The following is a 22,515-nucleotide window of genomic DNA, read 5'->3' on the forward strand; positions in this document are numbered from 1 at the left end:
CAACACGATTTCGAGAATCCCTAGCATAACAGGTTCGTGCGTGGTCACGCGAAGAAAATGCCTAGTTCGCCGATGATACAGACCACGCGGATACAGCTATCCTCCGGTATATACGTGGTAATCCGGCATACACGGCGAGGAATGGCAACCCAAGGTCCACAGAACAACTGGCTCTCCCATCGGCCACCTAGGCGGTTCGATGTCACCATCGGAGTTAAAGTCCGCAGGCCAACGGACATGGCGTTGGCGGATGGGGACGCCCGTAGTAATGACCAGAAAAACGGGAGCATCGGACAGTCGAACGTCCGGCGGGGTGATGAAATGGCCGGACTGTGTTGGTATAGTGAATCAGCAAGTAGCTCCCACTCTTTATATATGCGCGTGATGGGTGATCACGCTCTGTGCCGCCATCTTCTCGAGGGAGCTGTGTCCCTTTTCCTCCCCTTGTTCCTCTTGGATATCCTGTTTAATATGCCGTCAGCCAATGTTTTAAGACTCCATGTTTGCGCACGGATAGGACATTTCGATCCAATGGGGTGAATGTAAAAGAAGTCTTCCGGAAGCAAGTAAACAGATAGGAAATAAAGGAGAGATTTGAGTCAAACGCACAATTGTATAGACATCGCAGTTGATAAGTCTGACACGAACACAGCCGTGGAGCGTGGCCATCACGTTCCTAGCTAGGAAAGATGACGAGAGCTTCCTGGTGAAGCCACTCCAAATCTTTCTCCATGCCCTTCAGCTGATCTCTGTAGAACCAGTGGTAATGTAAATCGTTCATCATAGCTTCCTGCTTGTCCATAAGGCGATGCCCTCGTTTGTCCACGATCGCGGGTGCGGTGACGGGTCCGCTTTGAGCTTTGAGAGCTCTCCCGGTTGAGCGCAGGTGAAGGGATGGGCCGGGTGTCGGCCACTTTATCCGTGTTAGCTGAGTTTTTAGGGGATCGGAGTGTATCTCACTGGTTAAGGATTTCGGTAAATAGGAGAGGTGGTTATGGCTATATTGCACTGTAGCCATATCTGTAGCTAGCGCGTTGTTCTGAGGTCTTGTAGGCTAATAGGTCATACTTTGCTGTGATTGTTGATTGTAGTGGGTGCAAGTTGCGTATATACTTCCTTTCAGGTAAAGCTACTTGTATATAGCCATAGTCATTTTGCCTTTGTATATAGCGCCCATTCCAAAATAGCTGAGGTAGGTGGAATGAAGAAATAACGAGAGAAGTAGAAGGGCTACCTATATATATGAAGTAGCTCTTTATTTGACAAAGAGGCACAGCAAACACGAAATACTACAAATAATAAGTGGCCAGTTCAACCGCAAGACCACCTGACCCTTTGCCTCTACCTACCAAGCCTAGATGTCTACATTTTCAAGTCTCTTCTTGGTCCTATACAGCGAAACCCGTAAAAGAACCCAAAAAAAGCGGCTCGAGTCCGCCAAGCAGGGCCACCTCGTATTTGCGAGCAACAGGCCCAACCAGCATAAGTCAAATGCCCCCGTATTCCCGCGAATACGAACAACAACCCTAAACAGACTCTCTCGGGTGTTCACCTTCAATTCAGCCGTATAGATGTATCGACCCTCCATGTATAAAATGGCACTTCCACCTCGACCTCCACATTCTCCAAAGAGAAACACAAGCAGGGTGCCATCCAAGCCCACCGCTACAAGCTACCCAATCTCTGTCTATACCCCTAATATCTCCCCAATATGCTCTCCCCACTCCCCTCCCTCACAGCCCTAGTGCTATCCCTCCTGCTAGCCAATATAGCAACCAGCACATCCACCGAAGACTCACCCCAACTCTTCACCAACATGACCCTGACCACAGACGACATCTTCTCCCTCTTCGATACCCCACTAAACACCCGCGACCTGCAGTGTCGCGCCGGGTACAGCCAATGCGCCTACAACTCCCGGCGCTGCTGTCCGACCGGCGGGAAATGCTGCGGGAACGGGTACTGCGCCGATGCAGGCGAGACGTGCTGCACCGGCGGTGGGACGTGTCGGGTTGGGTATAAGTGCTGCGCTGGCTCAACGGGATGTGCGCCGAGTGATGGGCAGTGCTGTACCGGTGGTTACTACTGTCCCGCGGGGAAGACGTGTCGTATCTATAAAGGGCGCAAGGTTTGTTGTCCGTTGACGGGTTGTTCGGGGGAACATGATGGGATTGGGTCTGGGGGGTCGCTTACGGGGTCGGATACTACGTCTACGTCTACGTCTACTGAGACGGAGACGGAGACTGCTACGACAACTTATGTTGATGTTGATTGGGATTATTATTATACTACTATCTACTGGTATGGGTTTGGTTTGGTGTCTTGTATGGTTCGCTGACTTGCTGACTTTCTTATAGGACTTATTGGTTCTATTACTGGACTTCTTATGCCCCCTACACTGTTCGGACGGTTACGTCTACTACCACCACTACTCGCACTGTCTTTTCTGTTTTTGCGTCGAATAGCGCTGAGGCGACTTCCTCGCTCAGGGAGAGTTCGTCTAGTTACTCGTTCTCGACTCCTTACGAGGCGACTTCTCTGGCAAGCTCGTCGGACCCTGTCACGTTGAGAACGGGTTCCCCTGCTCCGACTGCTACTTCGTCGCTTGATTCGACATATGGGATTATCGCAGGTCCACTCAATGGGGAAGGTTCTACTGGTTCTGCTGCGAGTGTGAGCATTATTGGGAATGGAATTGGCATCCTGGCTGCGGTCTTGGCTGCTGCAATTGGTGGATTGGCCTTTGGGCTGTGAGGAGCTTGGGTAGGATGTGGTTTAAGGCATGGAAGTTCAATGGGGTCATTTGTGATTGAATCTTATCGTTGATACGTTCCAAGGTTTGATCTACACGATATTTATATAATATGCAATACTTAATGGCTGTATTCCGTAATTCATAAAATATCCATCCAGCACCCGATATAGATACTCACTGGGTGGTTGACTAATATCAGCAAAATGTCCTTGAAATGAGCAAGAGCAAAAGAATCGGCCTTCTCAAAAGGCTTAGCTACTGGCAGACGAGCTGTGCTTGCGGTGCTCAACATGGGTGCCCTTTCCAGCCTCCACGTCGCCCGTTCCACTACCCAGCTTGTTATTCTTCTCTGCAACATAGCTAGCGCGGCGCAGGTGCTCCTGGGTGTCCTCGTAGTTGATGAGAAGCTCGCCGTTCTTGCCGTAGCGGTGGGGTTCGTTGCGCGCAACCGAAACGACATTGAACACGCTGGTTGTCTTGTGGAAGATTGTGTCCATCTCCTCCAGGGATCGATAGGCAGTCTCAGGGTAGAAGAAGTAAACGACAGGAACGATGAATGCGTTGCTATTGGGAACTGAGTCAGTAGTGTGCGAAGTCCATGTCGCGCAGAAGATACTCACATGACAGCAAAGATAATGTATGTCTTGTACTTGATTGAGTCAAATGCAACGGGCGTGATCATGACAACCATGAAATTGAAGATCCAGTTAGCGGAGGTCGCGAGTGCGTTGGCGGGAGCACGGATACGCAGAGGCACCTATGGCATTGTTAACGATGTTCTGTTGGGAAAGAAAGAGACGAAAGCCTTACAATCTCAGCAGGATAGAGCCAGGTCATACCCAGCCAGCCAAAGGCAAAGAATGTATTGAAGACAAACAAGAACACGGCTGCAGCAATACCAGGCTTGCTCTGGCCCTCAAAGCTAGTGGTGGCGGCCAAAACGGCCATGGAGATCGACATGCCAGCGGCACCGATCAGCATCAGAACTCGTCGGCCCACCTTCTCAATAATGAATATGGGGATCAAAGACGCCAAAAAGTATTCAGTGCCGTTGCAGGCAGCTAGAATGCGCGATGTCAGGCCATCCATACCGAGGGAGTTCTCGTAAATGGTAGCAGCGTAGTAAGTAATCAGGTTGATACCGGAGATTTGCTGGAACATCTGGTTGACGTAGGCAAGTACAACACGGTGGAAGTGGCGGTTTTCATCCATAGTGAGCAAGTCACGGAAGCTGACACTCGAGGCAGCCAGGACTGCATCCTTGATAGCGGAGAATTCGGAGTGGACGTAGGGATCGCTCTCATCCAAGTCGAGAATTGCGGAGAGAACCTGCAAAGCTTCCAGTTCGCGGCCCTTCAGAATCAGCCAGCGAGGCGATTCGGGGAGCGGCAGCACGAAGACTAGGATGACCAGCGCGAAGACGTTTTGGAAGGCGATTGGGAAACGCCAGGCAACGGAGCTAGGGTCAAGGAAGGAGAATCCGAGGTCAAGCCAGTAACTGATCGTAATTCCAGCAGCAATCAAGGAGCCCTCGAACATGACAAGTTTTCCGCGGTGGTGAGACTTGGAGCATTCTAAGTAATATAAGCATCGTGCTTCATATTCAACAAAGCCAAATACTTACCAGACTGCCATGTAGGGACGGTAGAGGTGTTCATGCCGTTGCCGATACCAGTGACAATACGGCCGACAACGAGATGCGGCACCGAGTAAGCACAGGCCTGCAGTGTGGCCCCGACCACCATGATGATGGAGCCAGCAAAAATCGTCTTACGACGACCAAGGTAGTTTCCAACCCAGATACAGAGAACTGCGCCGAGGAAACAGCCCAGGTTATAAGAGGCGATAGTGATTCCTGATACATTAGTTATGGATGAATGTAAGGCTCCCATGAAGTCACGTACCCTGTGTAGTCGCATTGTTACTTGTCGATGAACTCGATTTAGTGGTGTCGATTTCAGGGAAGACTGTAATAAATGAGTTCAATGTCAACAGACCTCCCATAACACCTCTGTTGACTGTTAGCAAGAGAGCTCCAACTCGATCTCTCATGTATAGCTTCTGGTCACATACTGGTCATATCCGAATAGCCTGTGAAATTCCACGTTAGTGCTGTGTGTCTCGACAGATAAGTGAAAGACCAACATACAGAAAATCAAGACCAGCAATGACGCCGATCATGATATTCAGGTTCGTGCCCCGAAGGCCGAAGTATGGCTTCATGACGCCGGATATGGTGAGTAGGTTGTTTATAGAAGGATCAGGTAAAAAGGAAGTGAGTCCGACTATTTGCTAGAAATGGGATTTGAATGGACTAAGCGGGAGAAGAGAAGATCCAAGTGAGCTCTACCTAGGTAGGGTAGTCGTTTATAAACCCCATCAAAAGGAGCCCTGGGGCGATCCACATCGAATGATCATATACTTTGGAACCAAATCGGAACTCAGAACCAGCAACAGACAAGCCAATGAGAAGTAGGGCCAAGGTTGCATTGATGATGTCTATTCCATCGCCTGATTGGGGGGCGCAACTATACTTTCCGTCTTCGCGGCCGAGTACAACATGTCCAGGTTATATTACAGGATCCACCAGGCAATCGGCGTCAAAAAGGTGCATTTAGCCATGCGAAGCCCCTCGCATGGAATCACCTTCCGGTATTACTACACACTAACGTGTACGGTATTCTGTCTCGGTACTGTAATACTCGTGGCATCGAACATTTGAACCGAAAAGGTACCCATGGACTTATAGACTCAGGTACTTTTCCGACTCTGTTTCCGTCGACGAATATGGAGTGTATGACAACTGCACGGGTCACAGAGTTTCGCGTGGTTTCAGGTACTTTTGTTTTTCAATTGGAATGCCATTTGACAAAAACCTGGAGATTCTCCAGGTTCCCCCGGACTCCCCCATTTTTTTTTACTCCGCTGATCTTCGCTGAAAAGGACCACATACAACATACAACATATTATCGACTTTAAGAACTCGGACTACAAAGCACAGTTGCCTTGCGCTCATTACGTGATATTTACCTTTTCTGCACCCGTTCGCCAAGCAGGCTTGGCAGGGATGACAAGGGGTTCACGAACTTTCCATATAAGCCGCACGGCGGACCGACATCAGGTCCCGAAAATCAGTTCCCGGCGCCGAAGCCAGCGATGACATCATCGACAATTAATCCCATGTCCAAAAAGGGTAGGTGGTTTTTCATCGAAGTCTCTGGACTTCAGGGGCATTTTAGAAGCGTCCCCAAAATTCTGTAGTTCGGCGCAAGCCGAATCACGGGGTTCCCGAGAACACGGGATGCCCGATTCGGAGATGCCAATGTATCAAACTGCAACTCTGTATTTACGCGATGCTACCCAATTATGCAGTTTAGGCTTTAGTATGAGGGTACTTTGTCATTGGAAAAAAGAGTGGCAATAGTAGGTACCTAGCAACTATTACTCATGGTAATACTTTCAAAGGGAATCCCGCCAAAACTTACCAGTTCAAGTATAGAGAAGGCCAGTTTAGGGCGGAATCCCGGATTCGACCCACAGTACATCCCGGTAATGACAGGTAAATACACATACATACATGTGGTACCGACTCAAGTAGCCCTGACCATGCTCATAACGACGATCAACTAGGAAACAATTGTCAATGATCGACGGAAGTCGGAAGTCTCACTGGCGCTCGCGTGTCATCGGAATCATGGCATACGGTTACCCAAGTTGGCGTAAACCGGCTTGGCTAGCGTCGACTCGGGAAATTTGATCAGGCCGAACTAAGGAATGCCGTGATAAAGTCGGGATCAGGACACATGGCATTTTTTTTTACCGTCTAACTCAAGATTTGGTGCCGTCATACACTTATTTCTGTAATCCTACTACAACCTAGCAAGCATTCGACTTCACAGGATCTTACTCAACTCTACAGCCAAGAAGAATGCACTAAATCGATGTTTCATTGCAATTGAACTTGCCAGCCAGATAACAATGAACGTCAGAAATGTCCCCAGATCAGAGCCCTCCTGCCCAGACCCTCTGTCCTCAGGCTCATCCGGAGACGGCGTCAAAATCAAATCGAGCTCAACAGAGCAGGAAAGGTCCTAACAAATATCCCCATTTGAGACCCGCGGCCGGTCAGCAATCACTGTGAAACTCCTGGGTAGAACCCTAACTAACATCAAATACACTCGCGAGATTCGAGAAAAAAAAAAAGAAGGAACCGATAAGCAGCGAGTCCATGTGTAACATTCGGCTCTTGCCCATATCGGGACACCGTAAGGCCTCCCAATAACAGTCAACACCCGACAAATTCCACATGGGGCCGCTCACAACAAGGGGGAAAGGGAAGCCAAATTGCTGACACTTTTTAAAGCCCCACAGACCCATTTCGGCATGGAAATGTAGAATTACCACAAGTCGTCATTGTTGCGCTTGAATTCGAACGCTTCTTCCCCCTTTGCCTCTGGGCCGAGCAAATCAGGCTCTTCACGTTGAGGGGAGCCAGGGGGGAAGGCAGGTTCGTCCTGAGGATCCTTATCTTTCGGCTGACGGCAACGGACAACGGTGTGACCCACTAAATGGCTGTTAGCAGACTAACTCAAGTATTAAGAACACATGTGTGATGAACTCACTTTCGCCGCAGTTCTTGCACTGGACCTTCGACCAATCCCTAGGCTGATCACAATCACGAGAGTAATGTCCGGCTAAAATAGTAGTTGTCAGTTCTGTTCCGCCAAAGAAAAGGAAATCTTCCATGGCATGCACAACACTTACTCTTTTCGCAGTTGCGGCATGTGACAGTGGAAACATCACGAGGCTGATCACAGTCACGAGCAATATGATCTTCGGAACTGCATTTATATTAGCACCAGTGGCAATCCCAGGGCTCCGGTTATAGTATTTCAACGTACCCGCAATTGCGGCAAGTGCGAGGGCCACGATCAGCAACATTCGGGCAATCTTTGGCAAAATGGCCAGCTAAAACAGATAGGTTAGCATCATAAAATATATGCATGGTCTTGGTCAAGGTCTCGTAATACTTTCGTTGCATTTCCGGCACTCAACATCAGCCGCGGATCGGGGCTCGGTGCACTCAGAAGCAATATGCTCCACGGATCTTCACAGAAGTCAGCGTAATCCAGTTCATTGTTTGCGTCGCAGCCACATACCCGCAGTTCCGGCAGCCATGCTTGTTCCTGCGCTGCTGTCTGCAATCGCGCACGCGGTGTCCAACCCCATCACAGTTTGAGCACTTGATTTCCGTACGATCGTTGCCATCTGCGCGCTCCTCCTTGCAACTGCGCGAGATATGTCCCAACTCTAGACATAATGGTTTAGCAACGTTCTTGGGAATCTACAATCAAAGCTAACACCTACCTCCACAATTCAGACACTTAGGCACCTTGCGCTCGTAGGGGATACCAGCGTTGTTCATGCGTTCCAGGTTGTCATCGGCATCCGCAGGCCAACGGTCTCGGAGGTGGCCACGCGACGGCTTCGAGCTGAAAAAGAATCCAATCACGTACTCACGATCAAGGACTCCCTGAAGATCGATAAGGCTCATGACATCGTCAACTTCAGCATTCTGTAATAAAAATCCATTCATGAGTAATTCATCCCGAATTATCAAACGACAGTGATAGGTTACCATAGCAATGATGTAGATGTTGAAGTCATCATCTCTCATTTTCTTCTCAATGTCCGCCCAGGTGGCGTGGGGAACAGCCTTGGAGTAAATCTTGAGTGCCTGGAGTTAGGTCAGCCAAAGCTCACAACTTTCAAGGTCCGTATGGGGTTTTCGGTACATCGCGGAAATCATCAAGGTCCCTTTCGTCACTGGCTTTCTTCATTGCAGCCCAGGCTTCGTGGGGAAGCATGTCAGCAACGAGATTGAGATCGAACTTGCGATTCTCCTTGCATTCCATCGTCTTGTGGCCTTCAGTCTGGCAGTTCTTGCAGACATCGGGGGTCTCTCGGGACAATCAACAGCTGGGTGACCTTCCTTTTCACAGATACGGCAGGTGCCCTTGAACACGCGGGGCTTAGTGCATTCGGACTTGGAGTGACTGTTTTAAGTCAATTAGCAAAGTACAGTACAAAGCATTCCGCAACGACTCACCCTTCTTCGCCACAGTTGAAGCAAGGACCCGTCTTGCGAGGCTCGGTGCATTCGGCCTTGGAGTGACTGTTTCGGGAAATCAATTAACGACGTAACACATGAGATGTTCAATAATAGCTCACCCTTCTTGGCCACAGTTGAAGCATGAACCCGTCTTGCGAGGCTCGGGACACTCGGCTTTGCTATGGCTGCATTGTCATCAGTACAATTTAGCAAGTACATAGAGGGCAACGACTTACCCTTCTTGGCCACAATTGTAGCAAGCGCGCCCACCACCACCGGCGTATTCACCGTATCCTCCGCCATTGCCGTCGTTGTAGTTGCCATAGGCATTGCTGTATTTCAGTATTGGTTAGATGCGCTGGCACAATATGACATGGAAAGTGCAAGACCAACTTACCCTGCGTTGCTGTCTCTAGCTCCCAGAGGAACAGAGTCATTCGGACACTGGCGAGTCATGTGGCCAGGTTCACCACACCTGAGTTTGTGAGTAACTGGGTTTCCTGGAAAAATTTCCCGGGCCTTGAAATATAGATTATTGGGGGGACTCACTGTCCGCAGGTGAAGCCATCGTCGTGGGCTCCATGGATATTCTCCATTTTGGTCAACCTGATAAACACGTTCGTTAGACACACCCCCAAAGCAGTATTGCCGTTGTGAAAGTCTCCTTCACCGGGGTGGAGGAATGAATAGGGATGGGGACCGGGAAGTCGTGAGAGAAGGCAGAGAGAGACAGATAAGACAAGATCACAGGAGAGTCGAACACGATCTTTTCACGTGGATCGTTCTACTAGGACCATCGAGAGAGGCGGTGCAAAGTCAACGCGAAGAATGACACTTACCAACGTGGTTGTCGATGCGCAGTAGACGCGAAGGCTGTTTGTTGATGAGGATTGAAGGCAGACGGAGAAGGAAGAAAAAAGGAGGAAGAGGAAGAGGGAACAGGAGAAGGAGAACATAAGACAACCGGCAAGTGACGCTGAGGTGGAAACTGCCCGTTTGAGGAAACTGCCTGTTTGAGGAAGGAGCGATGTATTGACCTGCCTCGGGCAACGAGCTTTATCTAGGAAGCAACTTATACTAGACTGGATGCTCGATCACATTAGAGCTACAAATGAGATTCCATCTTTCGAAAAGAGATTGCATGCATTTGAATGGTAAGTGGTCAAATATTCTGCTAGAAATACAGAGCACATGCAAAGGAAAGACGATATAGGGCCACTAACGGCAAGACAGACATTAACCTGCGTACCATTACCGGAATAGCCTGCCCAGCAGGCCACCAGCGATGTTGTTCACAATACCACCACCCAAAGCCGAGTTGGCATATGTGGAGGCCTGACCAAACTTATCACAGCGAGAGAAAGCCATGGTATTCGTGATAGTCAAGATGAGTGCAATAACTAGACCAAAGTCAATCCCTAGTGCCGGCATATATCAAAGTATCTTGGGAGTAGCTTACCAATTAGACTGAGCCAAATAACTCCCACAAGTCTCACAATGGCCAATATCGCAAGGCCAACCCACAGAGCAGGCGTGACGTACAAGCTCAGCCAGAAGAACCGCTTGTCAGTGGCTGTCACAGTGCGAACGTTGGGGTCAGATGATTCGAAGACCCATTTGGAGTCGCCGGTTGAGGTGTCAACCTCGTTCCACCAACGTAAGCCGACCAGCCGGCGTCCCGCAATGTTTTTGAGGTAGTAGAAATCCGCAGAGAGGAGGAGAAGGGTGAAAATGAAGACGAGGATACTAGATGGAGGTTAGCATGCGGGTTGATACGTGGGTAGATCAGCGCAGGTTCCGTACAAGTCATCGATGAAGAGTACACCAAATAGATACATCAGTAGCGCACCTAATCACCAAGTTAGTCAAATCATTCTTGCCGCTGTTCCTCGGGACGGGGGAGCACGAACCGATCCGAATTCCCAAGAAGACAAGTAGCGTGATCGGGTGCGCGCTAAGGCGCCAGTTGAGGTCACCTTGACCTCCTTGTCCTTGGTCCATATTTGCAAGGTGGAAGGTTTGATGTGATCTGAATGTAAAGGACCTCTCGGTCAGCAGATTGGGTCAATTTGATCCAAGTTACGTCTGTTGTTGACTGATGATGCTCCCTATGTGGTCGAGACACGGGTGCAGGCGGTTTCTTATGGCAGAATAATTGCAGGCAGAAGCAAGTACTCCGTAGTTTTGTTGACAATGTGTATTATTTGCTTAACCAAGGGCCATTTATCTAGCATATGGTGGAAAGATCTTTATTTCAGATTACTAAAGAGGGTCTATACGAAGATCTGATCAATATTCCTACTTCTATACATATCTAGAAGCATTCACGTGATTACACTTAGTGGATACCCGCCAGCCACACATGGCAACGTACGTGGCGCTAAGCCGATAAGGCGTATAGGTCGTTTGATCTATATGTTGTATGCTTCTGCACCACAGCAATAGAGAAGACACATCGCAGTACCCAAGCAGCAGAGGATGAAGCACACAGGTAGGTATATCGATTGTAGAGCACTCCTCTGGTGTTTAAACCGCCAAATTTAGACTGTATCTGCTTAATTTTTTTAATTTCTGCAGTGGATTTATTTCCAAAGGAAGACCTGGGTTCTATATCTGATGAAAACAAGAGGGGGAAAGGTAGCCGTTTCTGGCCTCAAAAGCGGTCATTGCGTTAGTCTCATAAGTCCTCTTATTCCAAGAAGTACAATATGGATATGACAGGCGTGGATATGGTCAACTCCTAATGTACCTGCATGTACACACGTAGGAAACGCATCGATTTGCGAAAATATATCTATATCAATCTTGACCACTGAGAATGACAGAATGGTCCCTATGCAACGAACTGCCTACAAGCATAGTAGAAATGGCCAATTCTATACAAACTCATAAATTGCATCAGCTCATAAAAAAGTAAAAGAAAAAGAAAGAGATCGACTCTGCTAACCTTCTACGTGGGACATACTCCGAAGCGGCTTTACGGATAGCCGAGTCGGCTTCTTCCCGATCAAGTCGACTCCATAAAGACCTCCACTCCCCAAGAAACACAGCACACAACTCTATACCAATTGAAGGCACACACGAATCAACCATAAACAATGGCAGCTCGCAATACTCTCCGTCGTTCCCTTCTCTACGGTAAGCTCAAGCTCCCAAGGTTCCAAAGCCGCATCGCATTTTCCCCGCATTTCGCTCCGAGCTCCAAAAGAAAACCCCAAGACTAACGAACAACACCAAACAGTTCCCGGCTCCTCCCAACGCTTCCTAGACAAATCGCGCTCACTGACCGCCGACTGCGTCACCTACGACCTAGAAGACAGCGTAACTCCGCACATGAAAGTAGCGGCGCGCTCCCTAGTGCGGAGAGCAATCGACCAAGCCGCACCAGCAGGAATTCGGGAACGCGCCGTGCGAATTAACTCCGTAGACAGCGGACTAGCACTGGGCGATTTGACCGAAGTCGTGAGTGGCCTCCAGACAACAGACAACAACATCAGACATAAATAGCCCATACAACGATCAACTTGCTAACCGTCACAGCTGCAATCACCAAACCTAACAACAATCGTAATCCCAAAAGTCAACTCCGCCTCCGACCTAACCTTCGTCACAGACGTCATAACACACACTCTATCCCAGCAACCTCCAACAGAAAGAATCCCAATCTCGCTCCTGGCTCTAGTCGAGTCCGCCAAGTCCCTGACGAACTTATCTCAGATCTGCGCCGCTTCGCCCTTGCTCCAAGGACTGATTTTCGCAGCTGAAGACTTCGCTCTGGACTTGAGCATTACGCGGACGCCCTCGCTGACAGAGTTTCTGTTCGCGCGGTCTGCGATAGCCACCGCTGCGCGGGCAGCGGAGCTGCCATCGACGATTGACCTCGTCTGTACGGCGTACAAGTCAGAAAACGGGGATGGGTCGCCGCCCGCTGTGCTGCAGGAGGAGTGCTTGGATGGACGCAGGTTGGGGTTCAATGGGAAACAGTGTATTCATCCGTCGCAGGTGAAGATTGCGGATCAGATCTTTGGGCCGGATGCGCTGGAGACTGAGTGGGCTATGCGGGCTGTTATTGCGGATGAGAAGGCTGCGAAGGCGGGGAGGGGTGCTTGGACGCTTGATGGGAAGATGATTGATGTTCCTGTTGCCCATAAGGCTAGGGCTATTGTTAAGAAGGCTGAGGCTTGTGGGGTTGATGTTGATGCTTTGAGGGCTGAGTGGAAGCATCAGGAACCAGAGTAGGTGGTTCATATATGTAGTGTTGTGTAGTATCTATGCATGATATCCCTGTACATGTTGTACATCCTAGTATGTTGTATGCTTGAATCATTTCCCTGAGAGAGTTTTTCCTACTGTAGATTGTATTCGGTTGCCTCGCTAGTTGTAACAGCCACACTGAGACCATCTAAATACATAGAAACATGCAGCCAAGAAGAATTTATCCTAAAAAGGATTGCTTAAAGAACTCGATACGTTCGCCTGGCGGGGTTTTCTGCGTGCTGTGGTTGAGTCACAGACTTGCGCGGAAAAGGTTGGAACAAGTTGAGTTATCAAAGGATTCAATAGATTTGGTACTGGGGTATCATGCCGCTTGGACGCAAATTGAGTTGAATGACCTAGCGTGGTCATTGATCTTGAGTTTCTATTTCTTCGCGCTTGAGTAATTGGATTTTGCCCATAGTCAGGATGGAAGGCTCTCCGCCAGCGTTGGCCCCCACCAATTCACTAGCCAGCTCCTTGGGTACTGTCTTGTCATAACTGGTTGGATCGATGCCGAGAATCCCTCCAACGTAACCGCCTCGCTCACCAGGTACACTGAATTCCCGGAACAAGTAGCGCCACTCGTTTAACCATGCTTTAACGGCCTTGCCGATTTTATCTTTGCCGTTCTTCGAGTGGTGACCCGTGCCTGTGATGGCATACACCACACGAAGGCCTTCTCGAGCATGCTTGAGCAGGATCTTCTCGAGATATTCGATAGCCTCTTCTGGGTGGAGACCGTGAAGGTCAACATAAAGTTCTTCCGAAGATTCATCCAATCCCTTGTGAGAGAGATGTTGATTGCGTTCTTCGTAAAGCTGGCGCGCAGCCTCCCGGTGGCACCTGCGCATTGCGTCGTTCTCGGCCTGGCCGCGCAACGACAATGCTTTGGCAGCTCGTGCGTCATTGCGGTTCCATGCTTGGGCAGCGCTAGATACGACCGTTAGAAGTGGTGATGGTAATTGTACTGGCTGAAAGCTTACCTCTGGAGGAACTTGTTTCGCACAGTGCCATGGCGAATAGCCTCTGTCCGGTATTTTATATATTGTTGATTGGCCCGCGAGCCCGTCTCCAGCCAGGGAATATTTTGCGGTGGTGGAATCGACTGGGCTGCGGCACTGTTCTCGCGACCCTTGGTTTCTTTGTTTCTGGAGCCAGATTTGGTTTTCCCGGGGGCAGGAGATGGGGTCATTCGAACTACATCCGCCAGAGATGAAGGGACGCTTTCTTTGCTCAAGCTGGTTTCGCGGTTATTATGACCGCCCCGTTTCCCATGATGCTTCTTCCCGGCATTCTTCGCATTGACCGCGGCAAGAGTCGGGAAGGCATCTGGATCGTCTACAGACGGTGCGGCAGGATTCAACTCCCGATTCTGGTGGCGGCTCGATGGACGGGAGTTGGGGCGCCCGAGATGAGTTGCGCTTCCATTTCTTTTGCCCATTCCAGGAAGGAGGCCAGGAGGCGCATATTTGCTGGTTTGATAAGCAGAAAGATGGGCAGGGTACCGGCCTGTATACTGATTTGCCCATTGATCACCGTTATCTGCCGCTTGTAGGGGTGGGAATGCATCAGAACCGCTGTCTACTTGGAACGGAGAGGGAGAAGCTGGTCGACTTCCATCCGTGACACTGAGATTGCCGATAAGCGCCGAAGGATCGTGCGAGAAGGGGCATCCATCACCGGCTAGACAATTCCCCATAACCCAATACCTATTCAAGTTTGTTAGTTAAAGAAGGATTGGTTTATCCGGAATATTCAAAAACACTCACTTGCACACATGTGTGGTTAGGTCATGACTAAAACGACAATCCGCTCGAAGGCATTGACCAGTGGACAGCCAGTACTTACAGACCACAGGGCTGCGACTGCTACCCAATGGCGTGACTGGGCGTACTTGCTCCATCGTCATAGACTTGCCAACCAAAACACGACCGTCATCATGTTGTTTTGAGATCGCCTCGGATTCTATATCATGCGAGAGCGAAGCAATAGTGGCACCAAGATCATAACTGTTAGCCTCCAGTGCAGCTTCTATTTCATCATTCGATCGCTTGTCACCCAGCACCGTGCGCAGGATATCATGTGGGCTCATATCCGGAACAAATTCAACAGCAGTGGCGCTAAGTGCGCCGGGGGTGCTGACCCCGCCCGTGGACGATGTTGTACTGTTGGCATCATCTGCGACTAGCCAGTCAACGTTGTTATCGCCCCCAAGGTCTCCATAGAAGTCAGAGATCTGGCTTTGGTCCGAGAACTCATAGGCGTTCAGATTTGGAGAATGAGGGATAGGCTGCGCAAGGGCAAGCCGGGGCGATGGACGTGGGGAGGTAAACGGAGAGACAGTAGAAGATAGCGGGGGCCGCGAGAATGGCCCACGGGAGTTTTGCATCCACGAGGTACTCCCGGGGCTTGTTCCTAAAGTTGAATGAGGCGATAGCGGTGTGGATGATCGAGCCATCTGCCATGGCGCGGGCGAAGAGCGGCGAATCACGGTATGGCGAACTGGGGGCGATGCGTCTGGCAGGTTTCGGTTGCGATGGCGCCAGAGGATGTCCAATACCGCATTCTCTAAAGGTGTACCCGTCAAAGAGGTGTTTGCGCGCAAGAAGTCCTCCACTTTTTCCACTTGTTCTTCCTCATCCAGTGCCTGATCTTGCAGGATCTGGAGACATTGTTCAAGAAGCTCGTCGGAAACCATGGTGTACGCTGATGTGGGTAACACGGGCGGAGGAAAGGGATCTGAAGGGGACCCTAGCGGTGAAGGGATTGGGTCCTGGATGGGGTGTCCGAAGCTAGGCAATAGGTGCGAAAATGCTCGACGAAAGTAAACAAAAGGTCAGACTGGAGTCGGGATTCAGAGGCACATCATGCTTCTTTCCAGGTGATCGTGAAAGTGGAAGGGCGATAGGGGTACCAGGGTTGGTTTTAAAGTTGTAGAAGGAGATAAAAGTTGCAAGAGTGATAAATGACAAGCAGATAATTACATCGCATCGTTGAATGAAAGTAAGGTTGAATAAAGGGTGAAGTGACAAAGAGGGGGAGGCGGAGAAGGGGGATCAACACCGGGGCACAACAGCTTATCGGCTGAGCTTGAAGTGACACTATGGGAGTACGTGGAATTTACAATTCCGGTGTTAACAAGATAATATAATACATAATAAGGAGACAACCAAATGTGAAGAGAATTATAAAATTGTTAGAAATAAACAAATAAAGACAATAGGAAGATTCATGTACATATGAGTTGTACTTGTATAGCATCATCCCCAACATCCGATGGACACGATAGATACAAATATATAGACAAATATATACCTAGTTATATAGGGATAGTCACATAGTCACCTACTTATAACATAGACTTTGAGATTCAACGAACGTAAACAACCTGGGGAACATGTAGATCAACCCGAGCTCAAGTCCGGCGGATCCGCTGACTTGCAATCTGGACTTTCAGTGATTTTCAGCCCGAAAGTGCTTGGCTTACTCCTCCATGTTCGATCCATCAGGGCATTGAACACGCCCTTGGAACTTCTTTGAATATTCATCTATTGAGGTATCGCACTTTCGGTCACTGTTTTAGAGCGGTTCATCTTTTCCCGGATTCGACCATCCTCCTACCAGATATTGATACCCCCCGGGACTATACCCATTTTGCAATGCCGGCGGACTACCAGTCCACCGCCAGGGCGTTGTCTCTTTCACCCTCTTCTCCGGATCCCATACCTTCCTCTCCTGGCAGTGATGCTCAGCCGCCCTGGAGTCGCGCCGGCCGGCGAAACTCCGGTAGGTCGAGCGCGCAGGCTACAAGCTACCGCGATCAGATAATCCAGCGCGGGACAGAGCTATATGTCCGTATGAATAATATCTGGGAGGAGATGACCCTATGGAAGAAAGTCGGAACTGTCTTCGCCGCCCTCTTCGTGGGCGCATCCGGTATCGCGTTCATGGTGTTGACCGGGAAGTTGTTCATCTGGCTTGGCCCGGTCGCTGAGAAGTGGGAGACGTCTTGGCTAGCCGCCTTTATCCTGTGGCTGTGTGTGTTTTTCGTCTCCTTCCCGCCTCTTGTAGGTTGGTCTACATTTGGGACTGTGGCAGGTTTTATATTTGGGGTGTGGAAAGGGTAAGAGACCGATTCATGTTACTTTACTATATCGGCAAAAACAGTGAGCAGGAGGCTAACTCGATATTTTTCTTCTACAGATGGTTGATCTACGCTTCCGCCACAATTATTGGGTCGACTGTCTCGTTTTATGTTTCGCGGACAATTCTGTCTGGATTCGTCAAACGCCTTATGGAACATGATAAGAGGTTCGCCGCATTGGCCCTGACATTGAAATATGATGGCCTCAAGCTTCTTTGTATGATCCGTTTATGTCCGTTGCCCTACTCAATCTGCAACGGAGCTGTGTCCACATTTCCTACGGTGCAGCCATTGATGTACGGACTTGCGACGGCCATCATCTCTCCCAAATTGTTGGTTCCTGCGTTCATCGGTAGTCGGATACGTCTGCTCTCCGAGAAGGGCGAGGAGATGAGTGCCGGGTCCAAATTCGTGAATATCTGCAGTATTATCTTTACAGTCGGTATTGGAATCTTTACCGGTTGGTATATATACCAAAGGTTTGAGCCCCCGGATTCATCTGTTGTCAATATCTTGTGGGCCCATGCTGATCCCTTTCTTTTTCCTGTTTTAGAACTTTGGCCCGCGCAAAAGAGCTCGAAGCCCAAGAGCGTGCAGATATCCGAGGTTCTCTCCAGGCTGATCATGCAGCGCACCGCCCTCATCGTGGGTTTTCGGAAGATCCTGATGTGAACAAAGCCTCTCTTACGCTTGCAAGAGATGAAGAAGAGCGAATGGGATTCACTGATTTGGACGATGACAATGTTGACCTGGTCTTGGGTGATGACAGTGACAGTGACCAGCCGGGTCCTTGGAAAAACTCGAGGAGGTCATATCACGATGAGTTCACCGATAATGACTCGGACGGGTTCGCAGGGGAAGAAGAGGCATATGGTCTGCACACTCATGTTCAAAAATAACCAAATAAATGAAATAGAATCCTGATATTGATCGTAAGATGAAGAAACGTTACTCCTTAAGAGAGAGAGCCCTTGAACGTGGACGAACTTCCGTGCCGCAACCTGCCGGACTGAGAAATACGCCCCGCTCCGAGGAATCAAGCCAGGGTTTTTCTACTCCATATCACTGTCCCTTCATCAAGTGTCTTCAATTACAAGTACCATTCGTTTCAAAAAAAACAATATCCTTGCTCTCTTTAATGGGCTTTATCCTCAATTCGGTGGGAGGGTTTTTGTGGAGGTGAATCTCGATGTATGTCCTGATATCCGTGCTTCCTCGGTCTTCTTCACAGATCTATTCCCCCATACTCCGTCCTTTTTACCATATTACATCTCATCTAACATAATCCTAGTTGATTCATTCATTCAGCCTGTGCTCCTTCGGCTTGCCACAGATCGAATTCCTATGACCATATCATGGGTGAACGCCTGAATATTTGATATCCACACATTCTCGGGATAGAAAGGGACTGTCGACATCACATCTTCGAATTCACAAACTACGTCTTTATTGACGTAGTATTTTCTCTCCTTTCTTTTTCTACCGTCCTGAGACACAGCTCTTTTGAGGAGCTGCCTGCAGATACCCGTGTATCAACATGTATGGCGCAGCGTCCTTGAAGTTCCAGGGTGGAATTCCCCCGAGTCAAGACTCATACATGAACCAATATGTTCCAAACCCCGAGATCACAGTGCAGAGCCAAGAACACCTTCTATCTGGGCCGACAGAACTATCTGAACCTCCTGCGAAGCGACTGCGCATCACGCACAAGGCTTACGAAGCAGCTTCAGCGTCAATTGCTCTTGGCAATCTAGAACACAACAATTCCAAGTTGCAGACCTTCAAATCTGATGGACCCCATATTGTTGGCTCGATGGACAGGCTGTATGCCGGTGGCAGCAGCAGTACCCCGAATGAGTCGACAACCTCGACCGACTTGACATCTCCCTTTGAGCTAAAAACATCTACATCACCTCCTCCCAATCCCCTACAAACTTTTTCTGCACGATCAGTTATCTTTGGACAGAATGTACTGGAAAGCGGGAAAGTTGATTTGTCTAAATGTCGACCCCGATCCTCCATCCCATCTAAAATCCACCCCTCTGTTTACGGCGAGCAGTGTGTTAGAGCGGCGTATGCATCACGGCTAAACCCGTACGCTCTCCATCGCCAAGAACAAGAATTCTTGCAAGACCACCTTTGCCACGTTCACGTCACAATCTACCTCAACATACGAAATGGAATACTGCTACTCTGGGGGAGAAATCCCATGGTGGCTGTTACCAGGGAAGAAGCACTCGGATGTGCCAAAGACTATCGATGGATGAACCTGGCTTCGTTTGCTTACGACTGGCTCGCACGAAATGGCTACATCAATCACGGATGCGTGGAGGCTCCATTGGCCCCGGTGAAACCGAAACGTGGAAGACGGAAAGAGGGACCTACAATTGTCGTAGTCGGTGCTGGAATGGCAGGTCTGGGGTGTGCGCGTCAATTGGAGCATCTTTTCCGCCAGTATCGTGGTTCAGACGCCCTGCCTCGAGTCATTATCCTCGAGGGACGTCGAAGAGTCGGTGGACGCATCTATTCACACCCGTTGCACAGTCTCAAGTCGGAAAACCTGCCTGATGGGCTTGTTCCAAAGGCCGAAATGGGTGCTCAGATCATTGTCGGCTTCGACCATGGCAACCCGCTCGACCAGATAGTTCGTGGCCAGCTGGCACTTCACTATCACAAGATACGGGATGTTTCGACGATCTACGATATTGATGGATCACCCGTGAATGAGGTTCAGGATGCGATGGCAGAAAAGCTCTACAATGATTTGCTCGACCGAACCGGATTCTATCGTCACAAAGCAAAGATCGCGCCAACCGCCCAGGGAAACCGCGAGATGATCGATGCTGGCCGCGAATCGGCGGTGGATGACGGACTCACTGTGCGACAGTACGAAGAGGCCAGGGCAGCTGGGACAATAGATCTATTGGTCCCCACAAAGCGAGTTCGACGAGGAATAAAGCACAAGACTGCGGAAAATGAGCCATCCGTTGATGTGGCCAGTGATCTAGCGGGGAACTCGGAAGATGACCCGGCAGCCTTGACCTGCCAGAAAACTGGATGGAAGCTTAACCCAGGATACACCGTTAACGATACTATTGAGCTGGACCAGATTGCCGAGGCATCTCAGGCGCAGACTCTCGGTGCAGTGATGGACGAGGGTGTCAAGCAATATCAGAACATGCTTCCGGTGACAACCAAGGATATGCGGTTGATGAATTGGCATTTCGCCAACCTCGAGTACGCCAATGCAACCAACGTGAACAAACTTAGCCTATCAGGGTGGGACCAGGATATCGGAAACGAATTCGAGGGTGAACATTCTCAGGTCATTGGTGGCTACCAGCAGTTACCGTATGGGCTGTACATGCTGCCAGAAAAGCTCGATGTCCGCACCGGCAATATTGTCACCGAGATCTCTTACGACGCAACTGGGTCCAACAAGAACCAGAAGGCAGTTGTCCAGTGCGAGGACGGAGAAAAGTTCCTAGCAGATCATGTCGTCTTCACCGGTTCTCTCGGGGTCCTGAAGCAGCAGAAAATCAAATTCGAGCCTCCTCTTCCGGACTGGAAGCGTGGCGCAATTGACAGACTAGGATTCGGAATCATGAACAAGGTCGTTCTAGTGTTCCAAGAGCCATTCTGGGACACCAAGCGAGATATGTTTGGCCTACTCCGTGAGCCGAACAACCCTGCTTCTATGGTCCAAGAAGACTATGCGGCCAACCGCGGTCGATTCTATCTGTTCTGGAATGTCATGAAGACTACAGGACTCCCGTGCTTGATTGCCCTCATGGCTGGTGACGCAGCCCACCAAGCAGAATCGACATCAGACGAGGAAATAATAACAGAGGTCACTGGCCAACTTCGGAATGTCTTCAAACATACTACAGTTCCCGATCCTCTGGAGACTATCATTACCCGTTGGGGCCAGGACCCATTCACATACGGCAGCTACTCCTACGTAGCTGCAAAGGCCTTCCCAGACGATTACGACCTGATGGCCCGGTCAATCGGCAACCTCCACTTCGCCGGGGAAGCCACCTGCGGCACCCATCCAGCAACCGTCCACGGAGCCTACCTGTCAGGCCTCCGAGCAGCATCAGAAATAATCGAGCCGATATCCGGACCCATCGTAATGCCTCACCCACTCGTCCCTGAGAAGTCAAAAGTAACTCGAAGCAAATCCTCCACACCAAACGGCCAAACGACCAAGAAATCAAGAACAAGAGGCAGCTCATCCCTCTCCTCCAGCCCAACAACCACGCAATCCAAGCCCCCCTCAACCTCCACCTCCCGCAAACCAACCTCAACCGAAAAATCCCGCCGCGACGCCTACGACCAAGCCCTATGGACAACAATCTACGCCGAGCTGGGCTCCGCACCACCACGCCCCGCAAAATCAGGCCTAAACCCCTTCCTCTTCTACCAAAAAGACTACTGGGCGCGCTGCCGCGACCAATGCGACGAAGCTCGCCGCGCAGCATCAAACAATCCCAACGCAAGGGCTCCCCGCGATGAGATCCGCGCCGCACTAGGCCAGATGTGGCGTTCTGCGACGGCAGCTGATAAAAAGCCGTACATCGAGCAGACGGAGATTAACCGCCGTGCTAATGCCGAGGCTTGGGATAAGTGGAAGGTTGATATTGCTGAGTGGGAGCGGAAGACTTTTGTCGTTAAGGATCGGTGGTGTGCGGAGAATCCGTTTGATGAGTGGGTTATGCCGGAGTACGTTGGTGAACATGCCTCCGTGCCTGTGCTTGCTACTGCCTTTACGACTGTGCCTGCTTTGAAGTCTGAGAAATGAGGATTTATCGGCGTTTATGGTGGGTAGATTATCTGCGTAGACGGTTAGGGAAAAGAAGGGGAAAGAAGGTAATCCGTCTCTGTAGAGAGGCTTGTTATGAGTATCGTTTCAGCCTTAGTGATATCAATGAATTTCAATGAATGACGGTTTTAATTCTGATGGTCTTGTTCATGTAGATAAGTAAGAGAATGTTAATGTTGTAAACTTTGGAACGTATTAAAGATGATATGGGAGCTTCTCTTTTTCTTCTATTTCTATTTCTATGGGTAGTATAGGCATCCCAAGCAGACCAATTGATATAGAACCACAGAGACCACTCGATTTCCTCTTTCATGATGGGGAAAAGGAACAGGGAAGAAGAAAAGAAAAGAAAGACGTAAGGAAACCCATCGAAATATGCACAGGGAATTGGGAATGAGATATCGCATAAAACAGTTATAAGT

General features: G+C 49.7%; 9 protein-coding genes across 9 annotated transcripts; 4 read left to right on the plus strand and 5 right to left on the minus strand.

Annotated features, from left to right (window-relative positions):
• Positions 1-96: 96 nt before the first annotated feature.
• On the minus strand, positions 97-411 carry N7489_011608 (uncharacterized protein; the record flags this gene model as incomplete). Its single annotated transcript, XM_056717357.1, has 2 exons — positions 97-330; positions 397-411. 2 exons carry the CDS (start codon positions 409-411, stop codon positions 97-99), a joined length of 249 nt encoding a protein of 82 aa, XP_056564979.1.
• A 1,300-nt stretch (positions 412-1,711) lies between these two features.
• Positions 1,712-2,754, plus strand: N7489_011609 (uncharacterized protein; the record flags this gene model as incomplete). The annotated part of the gene is made up of 2 exons (XM_056717358.1): positions 1,712-2,301; positions 2,358-2,754. 2 exons carry the CDS (start codon positions 1,712-1,714, stop codon positions 2,752-2,754), a joined length of 987 nt encoding a protein of 328 aa, XP_056564980.1.
• A 252-nt stretch (positions 2,755-3,006) lies between these two features.
• N7489_011610 (sugar porter family MFS transporter) lies at positions 3,007-4,978 on the minus strand (the record flags this gene model as incomplete). Its single annotated transcript, XM_056717359.1, has 7 exons — positions 3,007-3,319; positions 3,376-3,512; positions 3,566-4,329; positions 4,380-4,610; positions 4,660-4,766; positions 4,829-4,846; positions 4,905-4,978. 7 exons carry the CDS (start codon positions 4,976-4,978, stop codon positions 3,007-3,009), a joined length of 1,644 nt encoding a protein of 547 aa, XP_056564981.1.
• Positions 4,979-7,152: 2,174 nt separating this feature from the next.
• N7489_011611 (uncharacterized protein) lies at positions 7,153-9,529 on the minus strand (the record flags this gene model as incomplete). The annotated part of the gene is made up of 14 exons (XM_056717360.1): positions 7,153-7,319; positions 7,378-7,449; positions 7,520-7,596; positions 7,657-7,723; positions 7,786-7,862; positions 7,915-8,065; positions 8,123-8,492; positions 8,551-8,717; positions 8,762-8,811; positions 8,865-8,930; positions 8,987-9,052; positions 9,104-9,199; positions 9,265-9,342; positions 9,417-9,529. Coding segments are annotated over 14 exons (1,617 nt in total), but the record flags the coding sequence as incomplete, so codon positions are not given.
• Positions 9,530-10,118: 589 nt separating this feature from the next.
• Positions 10,119-10,868, minus strand: N7489_011612 (DUF846 domain-containing protein; the record flags this gene model as incomplete). Its single annotated transcript, XM_056717361.1, has 4 exons — positions 10,119-10,267; positions 10,327-10,613; positions 10,671-10,716; positions 10,778-10,868. The coding sequence occupies 4 exons, from the start codon at positions 10,866-10,868 to the stop codon at positions 10,119-10,121; spliced, it is 573 nt and encodes a 190-aa protein (XP_056564983.1).
• A 1,097-nt stretch (positions 10,869-11,965) lies between these two features.
• Positions 11,966-13,106, plus strand: N7489_011613 (HpcH/HpaI aldolase/citrate lyase family protein; the record flags this gene model as incomplete). Its single annotated transcript, XM_056717362.1, has 3 exons — positions 11,966-12,005; positions 12,109-12,329; positions 12,408-13,106. The coding sequence occupies 3 exons, from the start codon at positions 11,966-11,968 to the stop codon at positions 13,104-13,106; spliced, it is 960 nt and encodes a 319-aa protein (XP_056564984.1).
• A 383-nt stretch (positions 13,107-13,489) lies between these two features.
• N7489_011614 (CCCH zinc finger and SMR domain protein) lies at positions 13,490-15,822 on the minus strand (the record flags this gene model as incomplete). The annotated part of the gene is made up of 3 exons (XM_056717363.1): positions 13,490-14,054; positions 14,108-14,833; positions 14,894-15,822. 3 exons carry the CDS (start codon positions 15,820-15,822, stop codon positions 13,490-13,492), a joined length of 2,220 nt encoding a protein of 739 aa, XP_056564985.1.
• Positions 15,823-16,783: 961 nt separating this feature from the next.
• Positions 16,784-18,167, plus strand: N7489_011615 (TVP38/TMEM64 family protein; the record flags this gene model as incomplete). The annotated part of the gene is made up of 3 exons (XM_056717364.1): positions 16,784-17,247; positions 17,328-17,747; positions 17,822-18,167. 3 exons carry the CDS (start codon positions 16,784-16,786, stop codon positions 18,165-18,167), a joined length of 1,230 nt encoding a protein of 409 aa, XP_056564986.1.
• Positions 18,168-18,805: 638 nt separating this feature from the next.
• Positions 18,806-22,072, plus strand: aof2 (putative lysine-specific histone demethylase Aof2; the record flags this gene model as incomplete). Its single annotated transcript, XM_056717365.1, has 1 exon — positions 18,806-22,072. The coding sequence occupies one exon, from the start codon at positions 18,806-18,808 to the stop codon at positions 22,070-22,072; it is 3,267 nt and encodes a 1,088-aa protein (XP_056564987.1).
• Positions 22,073-22,515: the final 443 nt, after the last annotated feature.

This window comes from Penicillium chrysogenum, assembly GCF_028827035.1.
Source record: "Penicillium chrysogenum strain IBT 35668 chromosome Unknown utg000005l_segment0_segment0, whole genome shotgun sequence".
Classification (NCBI taxonomy): Eukaryota; Fungi; Ascomycota; class Eurotiomycetes; order Eurotiales; family Aspergillaceae; genus Penicillium; species Penicillium chrysogenum.